Source organism: Leuciscus leuciscus (assembly GCF_965113295.1).
Source record: "Leuciscus leuciscus genome assembly, chromosome: 10".
Taxonomy (NCBI): domain Eukaryota; kingdom Metazoa; phylum Chordata; class Actinopteri; order Cypriniformes; family Leuciscidae; genus Leuciscus; species Leuciscus leuciscus.
The window spans coordinates 14,467,697-14,484,274 of NC_138734.1; the positions used below are offsets into that span (position 1 = coordinate 14,467,697).

The window sequence follows — 16,578 nt, forward strand, 5'->3', positions numbered from 1 at the left end:
GCATTCTCCTCTGAAGGAGCATGTGATGAATGATCAGTCAATGCTCTCCTACAAGGTTCATGCATCTTCATTATTGGTGCTCGACCAGGTCTGTACACTTCTGTTCACATTGGGCATATACCCTGCTGTCACTGAGACAGTCTCTTGGAAATCGTTGCTACGTTCACACTGCAGGCTGAAATGACCCAATTCCGATTTTTTTGCCCCTATGCGACCTGTATCTGATCTTTTCATGACAGTCTGAACGACACAGATCCGATCTTTTCAAATGCGACCCAGGCCACTTGGGTATGTGGTCCCAAATCCGATATCCGATCTTTTCAAATGCGACTTCAGTCTGAACGGCCAGGTCGCATTTATCCGACCCGCACGTCATTGATACGCGAAAAACGTCATAATCCTGCGTTGAAGTAGTCGTCGGTTTGAAAACGGACTGCATATTCGTCGAGCTGAGGTAAATCTGCCGAACGGGTCGACCTCGACGAGCCCGTTAATAAAAAAAAAATAAAAAAAATATACGTTTATATACGTTATGTTAACTTATTTGTGCTGAATCTGATATTACATAGGTCAGCGGCTGCTGTCTGGCTCTTGTGTAATGGTCGCTGCGCGCGCTCGTGTGTGTGTGTGTGTGTGTGTGTGTGTGTGTGTGTGTGTGTGTGTGTGTGTGAGAGAATCACAGTTAATGTTTTTTTTTTTGTGTTTTTTTTTAATCACAGTTAATGTTTAGCTACTTCCGCAAACAACAAGTGACGTCGTTGACCGTTGAGTACTCTTCTGCGCATGCGGGTCACTTCTGGGTCATTTCACGTTCACACAGGAGATCACAAAAGGTCGCATTTAATTGGAAATGTGAACGGCCTTGCAAAAAAATCTAATTTTTTCAAAAAATCGGAATTGAGCATTAAGCCCTGCAGTGTGAACGTAGTGTGATGAAAAAGTTTGACTATGGTGCAGTATTAATAATGTCTCAAATATAATATAGGCTAAGAATCGCATGTGTGGTTTTATTTGATAAATTAATTTTTATTTGATCTGCAGATTTATTTTATTTTAATTTTTATTTGATCTGCAGAAAAAGTGAAACAAATAAATAAATAAAAAATACACACACACACACACACACACACACACACACACACACAAATACTAATTGATACCTAATGTGTTTAAAGATTTAAACAAGATTTAAAGCACAGCTTTCCGAGATTAACAAGTTGGTTAATCATTTTTGCTGCTCATATTCTGAATCTGCCTTATTAGATATTACCTTACATTGCTTTATAAGGTTCTAACAAACACTGATTAACTGACCATTAATTATCTGTGTATCTGTTTCAGTTATCTACAATATTCATCCTTTAAATTCATGTAATTGATCTTTGTTCCACCTCTGTATGGAATACCTATTGAACAAATTCCCATCAGGCAATCAACCAGGTCAGTTTCTTAGTCTATTTTGTGCGAAACACCACCATAATAAGATATGCCAGGATTTTCATTGGCTTTAAGATGTTCCAAACTAAAATCGCATCATGACAAGTTGCGTACCAAGTATCACAAAGTTACTCTAGTTAGTGTTACTCCTGTAAAACCAAGGTTTTGCTGTATGAAAAGTGTACTTACTGGTTTTGTGGTAGACACTGATTTTTAGCTTCAGCTGTAAAACGACTGTTTAAAGGACCAAGGAACACACTACGTTTCGATCAGGCTGTGAGCATGCGCACTGTCTTCAGCACCACGGCGAGCGTGGACATTGAGCTTCTCACTTCAGTTCGCGCGTGTGTGTGTGAGTGTGTGAAGATTCAACCGGTGGCTTTTGTTTTCTGACTCCATTTGCGTCACGACTGGGCTTCACGTCAAGCAAGAACTTCACCGTGTCGAGTGAATTCTGAAAGGGAATAATAATAATAATAAAAACACTTTCCACGTTAAAAAGAGCTCGGTTTGTCCGCGAGAGCGAGATGCCGTCCGTGAGATGATGTTTCTCTGTGAGGGGATTGCGCTTTAGAAGCTCCACAATCCAGAAGGATGCTGGTGGGAAATGCCTGTCGACAGAGAGGACGAGATTTGTCAAAAAGCACTAGAACTCTTATCGGATCTTTGTTCTAAAGGGGAGGTTCAGAACGAAAACTGTTTGGATTTCATTTATTATTTTCGAGACCTTGCCAGGCCGAGGTATTCGGACTCAGGTAGGCGACACTTCTGTACAAAACGGTTGCATGCGCTTTTCCCCCTCAGCAGGTTAATACACTAAAATACCATCTCAACTTCATATCCAGGCTATTTTTTTTCTCTTTCTTTTTCATTTCATTCAGTATTGACTTGTTGCTCAACAATTTATTAAAAATCAACCTCCAGGTGTGATCACGCTTGAGGAATGTCGACCACATTCATGTGATATCTTACTTGACGTTATGTGTCGGTGTCTGTTGAATTTGGTGTATAGAATCAAATACTTTTGTCAGAAATTCTAAAGAAATGCTAATGGTATTTCTCTCATGATTTGGAACGAATTGTAAGAATAATTAAATAGCCTACTATTAATGTTCTAATAAATAAGACATGGATGAATCTCACTGGGTGCCAAAAGGTTGTAGGTTTGATCGATCACAATTGAGTCCTTAATCGAAACACTTGGCTCAGCTTTATCCAGGAACCTTCAGGGTTGTCCATTTGATATCATATAAATAACTTCATAATAATAATAATAATTCTAAATGAGTAAACATGCCAAAACCGAAATTGAGTAATACCTCAGCAGAGTATACACACTTTGACTTGTAGCTATGAGAGATTATTGGAAATGTGGTTGTAGCATGTTGTACCCTTCAAAGCTTCACCAATCCAGTCCTTATTAAAATCCATTCTCTTAATGCCATGTCCCTTGGGATAGCCTGACTCAACACACATTTACCACGTTACATCAATGTTTTATTTTATTTTTATTGTTATTATTATTCTTTAGATAGCCTACTACTATCTAAAGACTAAACATTTCTTGGCTAAACTAAGCCCCCCACAAAAAAAAAACGACAATGTTCTCTTAAAGAGACAGTGGCAAGGAAATGAACCAAGCGGCAACCTTCCTGTCTCTCTCTTGAATCCAACACGGAAGTGACTTAAACTGCAATTCATCGACTGGCCGCCAGAGACAGGCTCCAAAAGAGAGTCAATCCCATTGACCCCCCATGTTAATACTGTATGCCCAACTTTACAGCAAAAAAAAAAAAAATATATATATATATATATATTTACAGCCTGGTAGGCCTACAAAAAGTGGTTTTGGTCTAAATAGTTAATTTTGCCCTGCATGACACCTGTGAGAGGGGTGGTTTTAAACTCATCTGTTTAAATATATATTAAGTCTTAAAATTCTGCATAATTAGGGGCTTGAGTGTCAGGTGGATTGCCGCTGCTGTCACTACTAGCCGTTTGTTTGCTGTCTGTTAGCTGTCACGTCACCTCAGCTAATCCCGTCTCTTTGCCCATTTTCGGGTATCTGGGAGTGACGTGCGGTGATGCGCTGCCAAGATGGCGATGGCCGGCTCCGCCCACTTTGGTCTTCAGAAATGCTCTTCAGAAACCTACGGGTGATGTCACGGACACAACATCCATATGTTTTACAGTCTATGAAATGTGCGGTAGAGGGTTAAGTTATTTACCAAAAACCTTCAATAGCTTGGATATGCATTTGACCAGTCTTGCAGCAAAAGTTTTTTTCTCCACGGGAGTTCAGGACATTTAGACCAAGTGGCTGTGTAAACTATAATTAAATAATCAGCAGCATGAAGCCAGAGTGAAAAGAAAGAGGCAAAACAATAATTATCTAGCATCTCACTGTGCCGGAATGGTCGCCTTTATTTGAATGCCATGTTAACATTGTTATTTCATTTGGAGGATATATCTTTTTTTTGTGTGTGTTTTTTTTTGGAAGAGACTTGATTACACAAGGGGCCCTATTAAATAGCAAGTGCAGTTTTTTTTTTTGTGATTTTGCAATGATTGAGTATGTTTAGAGCCCCCCCCCCCTTCTTATGAAAATGCTATTGGCATAACTAACATTTAGTATTCTTCAGCTTGGTTTTTGGTTCAGAGAAAGGGTTGCAGCATGAAAGACCACAGGCTGGAGTTCCATCGCTTTATTAACCTCTTATTGGAAATCCCATTTCATCTTCTCAATCCCACTTTGCAGAAAGCTGTGGAATGGGGCCAGATGATCTAGCATAACCGCTTTGGCATGTAACAAGATAGGAAGGGTGATTGACCGCCTAGTACTTTTAAATGTTGACATTGCACTTTTTTAGGGGTTTAGGATCATGTGTAATATTCCTGTTTGTGAAGGTGAATACAAAGAAAACCTGCATTTTTCCATAAGTATAATGTTACATGTATTACGTAACTGCAAATGTATAGATATGTTTGCTGCATTATTAGTATTTAAAACCTCACTTCAAAAATGTCTGTGTTCGCAAAAAAAATAACACAAATGCTTTCGTACAGGCAGCTGCAGTGCAGTGGGAATCTCAGCTATAGAGCTCTTTGAAGCTCTTTGTGTGTTGGAATGTTTCTATGGGTTACTAGATATGAGCCATTGTGGAGCTTTCACTTTGAAGTGTAACTGACACATTCAGTTGACTGAAATGAGTTAGGCTGCTTTAGAGGACTCTGCTCAACAGGGACAGCTCAAATCAAATAGAGTTTGGCAGCTGCTGTTTCTGCTGCGATATAAAAGAAGAGGAAGTGAGGAAAACAAAAAAGAATTAAGGTCCAGGTGTAGTTCTATATAGTTGCCATAAAAATGCCATGGTTCCATAATGCAACATTTTAATTGAGCTAAAATAGTTTCAAATTGTATACAGGTTCTTTATTATTATTATTATTTTATTCCATGGGTTCTCTGTGGAATATTATGATGTAATGATGGCATGAAACATAATTACAAACTATTACCAGTCCTCATTAGTTACAGGTAACTAACTAAGTATTAGTTAGCCACAACCTAACTAATGAGGTCTCATAGAGCGGTAACTAATAATACATGTTTTCGTAAATGTTTGTTACATGGTTATTACATGCTACTAACGTGCTACTCGAATGCTATTATTTAGGTTGCTATATATATATATAAAATAAAATAAAAAACAAGAGTAAAATATAAATATTTGTATGTCACTTTAAAATAATGGTCAATCATTAATAGGTGTAACTATGCAAATGAGTAGTACTACATTTACACTTCCTACTACTATTATATAGAAATCTACTAATCGGTTAGTAATAGCAGATTTAGGACTGAGACAGTTCTGTATTAGGTAATAATTACTATTTGAGATAATTTCTGAATGAGATCATAATTAACAACTAGTATATTAATAACTATGACCAATTATGACGATTTATCAATTAATTATTATTCACAACATTAACGTGTCTGGGCCATGATCAATTGTCTTTTTTACTCTGAACATGGCCATTGCTCACATTTCAGTCAGATGTTAATGTTGTAATTGATCATTAATTGGTAAATCTTTATAATTCTTTTTTCCATAATAGTTAGTAGTAATAGCTGAAGGGTATAGTACTACTCATTTGTCCGGCATTACTTTCTAGTTATCTATTAATGACTCTCTATTATTCTAAATTGTGAACCGTTTTTCCTTCAATAAATATGTCATTTGGTGATTTAAATAGCACAGATGACAAGACATGCCCAGTGCTACTGGATTGCTGACACGCGTAACTGATAATACATGTTTTCTTGATAATTTATTAAACCTCTATTTTATTTAAGATTATATTTTGGGCAAAACGTTTGACACATTTAACATTAAAATACACATAAAATATATCTGTAATGTGCTGATCCAAGGAAGACAAAGACGATGATAAAGAAAGAATAACAGACAAACATGCGTGACAGTGTGCCAATGCACAGACAACAATCGACAAAGACCATAACAGAGGCAGGAACTTAAATACACAGAGACGATTAACTAAAAGACGAACAGCTGTGATGATTAGTGTCCACGGTGAATTATATAGTGGCGGGAAAACAAAAGAAAAAGAAAAATGTGATGAATGAAAACAAATTAGAGTCAGAACTAAAAAAGAACATAACGTGACAATATCATACTATGACACTAAGAAATAAAGTACTGGTAATTAATGTTTTCTTCTTTCAACATGTTCAACACTGCTTTTTAACTGGATAATCTGTTTCTTCGAAATATTAAGACAGCCCTGGTTGTACATTTTGAACTGTAGCAAATATAGCTTGCTATTTAAAAGTACATTTTATTTTCTATATAAATGCACGGTACAATGTCATAAAAGCATTTTAATAATACTGTTTTTGTTCATGATTTGTAATTTCATTAGATAATGTAATTTTCTCCACAATCATTCCAAAACAGGTTTAAGAAAGTTACACCCAGGTATTTTGATCAGCTGTTCATCGCAGATATTGGCTGTCTCAGAATACCAAGGGTTTTAAGTATGATTATCTTAAATTCTCAGTATTCGATATAAGATATTTATGGTAGGAAACAACCAGCCAGCTTTTTAATTGGAGTTAGACAGACAGCATGGTATATGCCCCATTTTCTTCAACATTTGGATCCCATGATCAGATTTCCCAGGTTCCTCATGTACCTGACGGTCAAACCACTAATAAATGTGGAACAAGTAGCAAGAGACCCATTAAAGACTATTATTGTATGCCACCAGTAAAAATACATTATGTGGAGTATCCGTTTTCCAGCCAGAGCATCATTTCAGAGAAGGAGACTCACAGCAGCAGTGGGTTTCTTAGTATTCCTCAATCAATCTATTATAAACAATATGTTAATATAAATCTTAATGTAATCACAGACATACTCGATGGTGAGATGAGATCTATCTCTGTGTGGAGCATACTGGCTGTTGTCAGACTCCTTGTGCATACAAAAATCTCACTAAATTATTACAATTAAAGGGTGGCAAAAGCAATGTTTGTAAATGTAAACTGATATTTCATACCTCAAAAAATATTTTTTGCTTTTTCCTTTGTGATTGTGGGACTTGGAGCATTTGTTAAATGGTTCTGTCAGGGCTGTAGCTAATGGGGTGAAAGCTGGGAAAATGTCTAGAAGCACTGTGAGGCCTGCAGTTGGAAACATACAACACAGTATATTGATAATATATTAATCATATCTCTGGAATACTTAATTATGATTGGTCAGTCATGACATTGATCAGTCAAATATTTCTGGACAATGACCAAAAGCAGTCTGCTTTACATGTCCTTGTTCCCATGTCTCGGTGCTTTCCCCCCTGCCCTATACTCTAATGTGCATTTTGACTTATGACAATTACAAATATATTTATTTATTTTTTGCTGTGTAATTACTCTTTTGTCTACTTTCAATAAAATGATAAAATCTTTTTTTCAGATTGTGTCAGGGTGTTGTGGCCTAGAGAAAAATATTTGGGGATGTATACACCCCTGAACTTCCTCAAGACAATTATTAAGGGGGCTTGACTGTCCAATTGGTGATCCTGTCCAAACTGTCTAACCCTTGGCTGCACCACTGTGGAGTTCATTAAACCAGTTTTGTCCATCCTAATTAAACATGTCATATGCTTTGAATGAACTGTGTGAGGGTTCCCTTTTTTACTGCTCACTGCTAATTAACTGAAGTTCCTGATTTTAATTAAAGTTCATGGATTTCATTAGAGTCACTGGTGGTTAAGGCTAATCATCACAGTGACAATATCCAATGTTTTAAATGGCAGTGGCTTAGAATAGGCATTCAGTTAGGTGTCTCGGGAATACAGTGTGCTGAATATGGTTAGTTTGATGTAGGATGCTTGGGAGCTTCTTTTTTTCTTTTTTTTTTGTGAAAATCGGAACAAGGAAACTGTACATACTGAAAGGCATTACATATCAAAGTAAAGCAGGTGCTTTAAAGCAGGTGTTTTAAAGAATATTATACTGTAGTGTCTATATGAGAGGTTTGAGGAAAAGGTAGTAAATGACTGGAGACATGTAGTCTCTAACTTGAAGTCCATTACATTATTCTTTGAATTTTGAGCTGCTGCTCAAACATCTTTAGACTGAATGGCTGTGAACGAATGGAGCCAATTTACTGTTTTTTTGATGATATACTTCATTTAATATTTGCAATTTCTGTCAGCATTTGCAAAATATATGATCCTAAGATTGTTTTTATGAATTCAGTGTTTCTTCTAAGCTCTACCTATGAGTTTAAAGCACATTTCCAATGAACCATAATCTCTGATCTATTGAAATCAGTGTTACTGGTATCTGCTATAGACTCCCATTGAAGCCTGTTGACTCTATGAGTCGTTCAAATAATTCACAGAGATTCATATAGATTAAAAATGCAAAACCAATAGTGTGAAAATGCTTTGTGATAATATTTACAGTTTCATTTATTGAATACTGAACTGCACCAAGCGTGATATGTATTATATAATTTGATTTCTATTAAATGGCATTGTTGCACTTTTTATGGAATTTCACTTGCCACTTAGACAATGCAGAAAATTATGTCCATTCCTTTGTGTACACATAGACTTTCTTGACAACTGCAATCTACAACATAATTAATTCTTGAAAAATGTTGGTAGTGACAAACAAATTTGTATTAAATCTGAACTGTTACATCATGTTCCAGAAAGCATTTGTGTAAAATTAACAGATGTATGTGGCCTATATTTCTGTCTCACCCTCTTTTTGTATGCACTCAATTCTTTCTTCGTAGACATATCCATTAGCCTGCTGTCATTGGTGGTGACCGCTTGTGGCTTGGCCCTGTTTGGCGTCTCTCTCTTTGTTTCATGGAAATTGTGCTGGATCCCATGGCGCGAGCGAGGCCTCTCTCTAAGCACCAAGGAGGGACATCCAGACCCTCCTTATCCTCCTCCTCCACCCCTTCAACCCCAGCGTCCAGAGGTGGACGCCACGCTCGATCGCCGGAATAATGCCCGATGTTCAGTGGTAAAAGAGACAACAGTGCCGCCCACTCCAGTCTCTCCGGCGGTTCCAGGATCTCCTCCTGCAGTGCCAGTGCCTGAGGCAGCCCTCAAAATAAGCCACACTTCACCTGATATTCCGCTGGAGGTGGAATCTAAGACTCAAGAAAATGGTGTCCATGGCAACACACGCATGCAGAGGCAAATCACGGATCCCTCTTCGACCTGTGTCAGGTAATTCAACCTTCTATAATTTAATGGATTCTGGTAAAAACATCAGTCTCTCAACAATAGAACTGGCTGAGAGGTCAATTTGGTCTCTAATCAGTATTTATCACTAAGTGTCTCTACAATCGAGGACACTGACCTCATAAAGATGCAGTTTTCACTTTAAAATTGGACAATTTTAAGGCAGGCCCATCAGCTTGCAGTGTTTTCTTGCACATTTAAAAATTACAGCATAAAATGACAAGAGCATTCCTGAATAAGGAAATATCAAGTCTCTTGAATCAATCATACTGCTTTTGTTGAGATTTTGTAACTGAATGAATTGTAGAAGGTTTGGTGTAGATTTGAAATAATCAATCAATCCAAAAAAAAAAAAAAAAAAGAAAAGAAACTAAGCATCTAAATCTTCTTAGTTTAAATAAAAAAACATTGCTCACTTGCACAGTGTCATGATCAGGGTTTGAAATGAACTTTTTCACTCGCCGGCCAATTTGGCTACTACATTTTTAAGATACCGGCCATTCAGAACTTCTACAAGCCAAAAAAGCAAAAAAGAAATAAACCAGATTAACTACGTCACAGCTTATAAATATAAATATATATATACAAATTTTTTGGATTTCATACATTCATTTCTTATTCAAACTAAATCCTGTCATCCAGCCATCTCTTCCCTTCCTCTTACATCCTCATCACCAAAAAAAGTGTTTTAGATGGACAGATCAATACAGTACAAAGAACATAATTTTTTTTTTGTGGAAAATAACAATGTATTTTCTGTTCTTCGCTATTCTGTTCTGTTCTTTTGAAAATGCTTTTTAATCTTCGCTATTGCTTCAATGCAAATGAACAAGCACACCGTTATTTGTTGCGTAATGACTTGCATGTTCAAGTAAGCCAGATATGCGCAGATTCTGCGCAATAAGTTGTATTTAATATATCATGATGACTCACGAGTTGAGTATTTGTGCTAAATATGCACAGATTTGCCGTACACAAACTTCCCCAGCAAAGTGATTAAACAGTAACAGGCCAAAATGACTAGTGATTTGGCAGCGTTACCCGCCACTGTTGATTTTTACCTGCATTTGGTGGGTTGGCGGGTGTTGATTTCAAACCCTGGTCATGATGCGTGACAATTCTTATGAACGTGCATATGTTTATTTACATCTTACAAACTGGTCAGTGGACTGAATATTTATTTATTATATTAATTTATTTATTATATTTGCAGACATCCCAACCTGTAAAAAGTCATTTCAGGGAGGTATCCTGAATCATTTCATTGTTGGGGCACTCTCCCTCTGCCATGGCGACACAATTCGGTTCGGGAGAAGAGATAAAAGGCCCGCCCACACTGACAATTGATTGGTTGATTTACCGAAACAGGCCAATCAGGATGCTCTCTATCTTACATGCGCTTCATGAGGCACACACGTACGCTAGCACACACACGCAAGGTCTCTCGCTCCCTCTCCCTCACTGCCGTGCGTGCGCTACACGGTTTAGAACACAGTCTCTGTCTCGCATGCACGCTCTTGCTCGCTCGCTCTAGATTCCGGGAGATTTTAACTAATTTGCGGGCATCAGGGAGCCACTATCAATATGCGGGAGACTCCCGGAACTTCCGGGAGACTTGGGATGTCTGTATTTGCTAAAAAAGCTGCTCTGATGTATTTGTCAACTTGCCTTTTAGGTATGTCATCAAGGCAAAAATGACAATTATACTCACAGTAGCTCCAGTGACATTACATATAAGTTTAGGGTTCAAAAAGAACTTTCAGAATCTGAAATCGAAAGGGATTCGTTCCGATTGACGAAAATGAATGCATGTCAACATACCTAATGAGGTTATGCAATAAAGGGAATATTGTCATGTGTAAAGATGTTCCTAAGCACATTGTGAAACTCAGTGAAGCAGAGTTCCCTTTCAGTCGGTCACTGTCGACGTTACAGGAATCTCGCTAGAGAGGTCAATCTGCTTCGAGTGTAACTAAAACGAGCCAATGCACATTGGCATGCGCTATTTGCATCAGTTTCGCTACATCGCGGCGCGCGTATATAATGAGAAGCAACGCATTCCTGAGCTTTTTGCTTCGGAGCCTAGCGGTTGATGTCTTCTGCTCTCTACAAAGCGGTGTTTCTAGGACAAGAAGTCATCTCTGAAGAAGCATCTCATCTGGAAGAAGCTCTCTCCTGTTCGGTGTTGGTGTTACGGTGCTGCAGCGGAGCCAATTTTCCTCAATGTTCTTTCTGCCAGTTTAACTGAGCAACAAGGCTGTTCTCACAGCTGGTCAGGTGCGCTGTGTAAGAGCGCTACATAAGCTGTTCTGACAAGAGGGTAAGAGCTGAAAGCACACGACAGGCTGCTCTATTCCCTATCTGTGTTGCTGCGGCTGTTCCTCTGTGTGCTTCAGCACTGTAAGAGAGTGAATTCGCTAAAAGAGCCTACATGACATTCAACCCGTGTGTTTCTGGATGCGGTCGTTACCTGGCACCGGCGGATGGGAACGTTCGCTGTCTCGTGTGTCTGGGCATCAAGCATGCTGAGGTGCCGTTCGTGGATGAGTCATGAACCCACTGCGGGAAAATGACCATCTTGGAGTTGCTGTCGAGACTCCAATACCTCGAAAGAGGTGGGGTCCCTGTGCCTCTGCATCAACCTAATCCTTCTCAGTGGGTTACTTCGCGCAGTAGCGCGGGTGATTTGAGGATCACGGTGAACGCGCATCCTTCAGGGAACCAACCCCCTAGGAACCCTCAACCCTTGTGCACTCCACAGCCAGTGGAGCTCCCTCTGGAACAGGCTGGACCATCTCAAAAGTGTGTACCAGTCCCTTTGGGGCTCCCCCCGACGACTGAATGTCAATCGCTACATCGGAGGGTGAGCCAAACTTTTTTTGGAAATTACGTTTCGGCTGTGCTGCCTCCTTCGGGAACCATAGCGTTGTCCGAGTTAGACCCAGGAATGACAGCTATGCTTTCATGGGCCGCCGAGAGGATCAGGCTCGAGTCGAATCCCTCGAGGCGAGACGTTTGGTTTCTCGAGACGGCTAGCGCTGGTTCTCGAAAGCCGCCTTTGCCATACACACTATAGCATTGTTGCAAGTCCATCAGGCCAAGGCAGTGAAAGACCTGCACGAGGGTGGTCATGATCCAGAAGTTCTACAAGAACTTTGTAACGCGACGGACCTCACGCTTCGAGCAATGAAGGTTGCTGTGTGGTCTCTGAGCCCCGCTGACATAAGGGGTACCAACAAAGTCAGGTTTCTTAAGGCGAGACACTACAGGTGAATAGGGACATTTTTTTAATTAGAAGATATCACTGTGAAACTTCTCCAGTTTACTTATGTTTACTGCCATAAAAAACGTACACAAGTTTTGTGTAAATTAATGTTTTAATATGCAAATGAGGCCAAATATACGCTCATTTGCATACATTTCCAAAAACTAAATCTGGAAATTGGAAAGGACCAGGTTTAAATTTCTTGGTTCTATTTGTTGACATATTAGATGAAAGGGCTTTTACAGAGGGGATTCTGGATATCTTATTTTGTGCTTTAGTAAATTAGAGAATACTGACAATAGCCTTAAAAAATAAATTGTCGCCATGTTTTTTGGAGTAAAAGGACCTATAACTCAGGATAGAATGATATATCAACAAATCCCTCAATACAAGCCTTCAGAATATATTTAAGTATAAGTCTGGAAAAGTTGGTGCTTGTAGGTGCTACTGAAGTGTATATATCTGACTCTGAGTGTGAGAAAAAAACTAATTTTGAGAAAACAGCCTTTAAAGTTTTATATTGTATAATTTCATACATTTCTAATGAAACCCCCACTCTACAAACATAATATATATTCAGTATAATATTTAAAACACATGGAAATTTATAAATGTGATGTGATCTGGGAAAACCCGTCGGATGTCGTGCTGGTATGTTTTCAGTAAGGTCTAAAAATAGGTTAAATGTCAGTTTTTGTTTGTTTTTTTTGGTCAAAATTGGGTTTTCATTAAATTATTATTATATAAAATCTTGTCTATCATCTCTGAATATATATTGGCAAAATTCACTAGTTTAGTGCAGAAAAATAGCGATTTATAGTAGCAGCTCTCCTTCTCTTAACACTACAAAGTCAGTTCACCTATCAAAATAAACCACATAACACCTAGAATTAAGGTATATCAATGCGCATTTCCCACCAGTCCTGTATAAACTACAACGGCACGCAAGTTTTCTTATTTTTATTTTATTCGTTTTTTATCCAACATTATCGTGAGATGCGGAGCACAAGAGAACAACTGAGTCTGAAGTAACTGTTTGCTTAAAAGATCTTGCTCGTCTCTCAATCGTCCAATTTCAAAATGGTTTTCACAGAATGAATTTTGAGTTCGTAACTTTTGAATGATACCTAATCTATGATGATTACTAACATATGTGATATGAAAAAAGGCAATAAAAAAAGAGTGGCAATCATCCCGCTATCAGGACGTGACAGTTAATTAAGCCTGTTTTTCTCAAAATTCTGTTCCTGAAAATCATAGCGATCAGCCGACTTCAGATAACCATAACTTTTGTTACCGACAAACGATGAAAGAAATAAAAACAGATTTGGAAAGGGCTGTAATAAATAAAATTTCACCATGTGATGGGTTTTCCCAGATCGCATCACAAATGAATAAATTATTAATAGCAGCTTCCTTAAGCTGAAAAGAACTACCTTAACAAACACACATAACAACAGTCACAAAAATGGAAAACAAACTGTCCCTGTTTGTTGTATGTCCATCTATAAATAATTGAATCGAATAAACAGCTCCCTGTCTGTTTACAGCCTAAATGTCCATGCCTGCACCATATGTAGGCTCCTCTTCAATCTCCTGTCGGTGCCTTTTCACCTTTTTGACTGTGCTTACATTTTGGCTCAGAAAAACAATCAGATGTGGTTTTCGGCTGTAGATTCCCCGGCAAACTTTTGCGGTTGGTTATTTCTACAAAGGAAATGCCCATATTTGGATTAGACAGCGCTGTGTAGGAGACTGAGAGCTTTACAATGATAACAGGCATGACATGTTTTTGTGTATGGAGACGGCATGGGAGCTCGCGTTATAATGCTAAATTTTGGTAATTTCCGATAGAAATCTAAAGGTGCAAGTTGACAAAATATTATGAAATAACCACCTTAATGTGTAATGTTGACATCATTTTTATTTTGACCAAAACTGGCCAAAAATCTCAAAATTGACCACTGCATGAAAAAACAATGTTTTCACCTGCGGTGTCTCGCCTTAATTCCCCCGTGTCCCAGACCAGCCTCTTCGGCAACACGGTCAAGAACTATGCCCAGCAGTTCTCGGCTGTACAGAAGAAAACTAAGGCTATCAGGCATTCTGCCCCGGCAGACAAACACTACACCCAACCGCCGGCTGAAGAACCCCAGTCTGCTCACAGCCAGCATTCTCGGAACAAGAGCCTCCATTCCGGACTTGTCTGTGGCTGACAAGCTTTCACGGGCTGCCCTCCTGGGAGAGCGGCGCCTCCATCCCCAGGTGGCCCAGCTGATTTGGCGTCATTTCGGGGCCGCTCAGGTAGACCTGTATGTCTCTCCAGAAACCACCCACTGCCAGTTGTTTGGGAAGTTGGTTGGTAAGCACGACCTGGTCGTCAGGTTCCTTAGGGGGGCTACAGAGACGTTACGTCCCGTCGCCACATCTGCTGTGCCTCGCTGGGGCAGCCAGGTCACCGGTTCGGCTCCTCAGCGAAAACTTGAAGACTGTGCTGCACCTGCTGCTTATTACATACACGTGCCACGATGCAGTGTAGCTGATGCAATTATTGCATGCCAATGTGCATTGGCTTGTTTTAGTTACACTCGAAGTAGATTGGCCTCTCGAGCATATATTCCTATTTGTCGGTCTTCCGACGTAACGTCTCTGTTCCCACCTTCAGGGAATGAGGGTTACATATGTAACTGAGACATTCATCCTTTTACCGTGATAAAGTAACACTTATCGTAAAATAGATTCTGGCTTAGATTATTAGATTATAGATTATTGACTCTTGGTTTACTAACTTGGCATTTAACTTGGCATTTTATTTGTTAGACTGACCATTGGTATTGAATTTGTTTATGACGATGTATCAAAGGTCTGGCTAAAAAGTATTTCTTTAGTATGAGACATCCCATTTATTTATTTGGCTAACCAAGTAAGCCTCACATCCAGTAAATTGTTTTTAACTCCTACTATTTGTCAACAGGCAAAGTTCAATTCGGCGTCAGATGAACCAGTCTAACCCTGACTTCACAGTAACCCAGTTCCAGAGGCAGGACTCTCTGACTGGAATGAGTCTGGGCCAGCTAAAACCAGAACTCTACAAACAAAGATCCCTAGATGGCGAGGACAACCGAAGCAGTCATGTGGGCAGCTGTGGACGCCTCCATTTTATTCTTAAATATGACTGTGACCTGGAGCAGCTCATTGTCAAGATCCACAGAGCCCAAGACCTCCCTGCCAAGGACTTCTCTGGAACTTCTGACCCATATGTAAAAATCTACCTTCTCCCAGACCGCAAAACCAAGCACCAGACCAAGGTGCATCGTAAGACTTTAAACCCTGTGTTTGATGAGGTCTTCCTCTTTCCTGTGGCATATGCGGATCTGCCCACAAGGAAGCTGCACTTCAGTGTCTACGATTTTGATCGTTTTTCACGCCACGATATTATTGGCCAGGTGGTGGTTGACAACTTTCTGGATCTAGTGGACTTTCCCAGGGAGACCAAACTCAGCAGGGACATCCAGTATGTGTCTTCGGTGCGTAGATTTTTATTCTTCTGTTGAAAGATATATTCTAAGAGATAATGATACACTTGGACACAACAAAAGAGAGACTCTAAAACACTTGAGAATCAGTTGAGATATTCAGAGACTATAGATATTTATTTTATCTTTCTTTTTATAAATATGCTGAATTAGCAGAAACAACTTTAAGTTAGCTATGTATGGGTTGATTTGCCTCTAAAAGTGCAAACACTGTGGCTCAGTGGCACTCTCAAAAATGCTGTTTGTTCATCAAAACATTAATTTAGCTGTAACAAGTTACCTTTTGGTAATGAGACCTCAGAACTCTGAAACCAGAATAAAAAATAAATAAATACAGGCTCCCTTTCGAGGGAAATCGCACTGCGTCGGAATGACACTTTAGAGAATGCCCCTCAGCGTAGCACCTCTGAAGTATAAATTAAACTAAGCCAATCGTGATTGGTGTTGCGTCATGACGTAATGTGTGACGGCATACACAGAAGCTACATATGGATGCCGGCACACAACAGAGTTAGCTTCTGTGATGAAGCAAGTCGCCCCAAGGCAGGG

At 39.2% G+C, this 16,578-nt stretch overlaps 1 protein-coding gene across 1 annotated transcript in view; it reads left to right on the plus strand.

Annotated features, from left to right (window-relative positions):
• Positions 1–1,754: 1,754 nt before the first annotated feature.
• The window catches only part of syt9a (synaptotagmin IXa), a 50,580-nt gene continuing 35,756 nt past the window's right edge, over positions 1,755–16,578 (plus strand). The window contains exons 1-3 of the mRNA XM_082182995.1: positions 1,755–2,192; positions 8,769–9,213; positions 15,468–16,020. Of these exons, the coding sequence (XP_082039121.1) occupies positions 2,045–2,192; positions 8,769–9,213; positions 15,468–16,020 (1,146 nt within the window). The 5' untranslated portion in view covers positions 1,755–2,044. The remainder of the gene's footprint in view (positions 2,193–8,768; positions 9,214–15,467; positions 16,021–16,578) is intronic.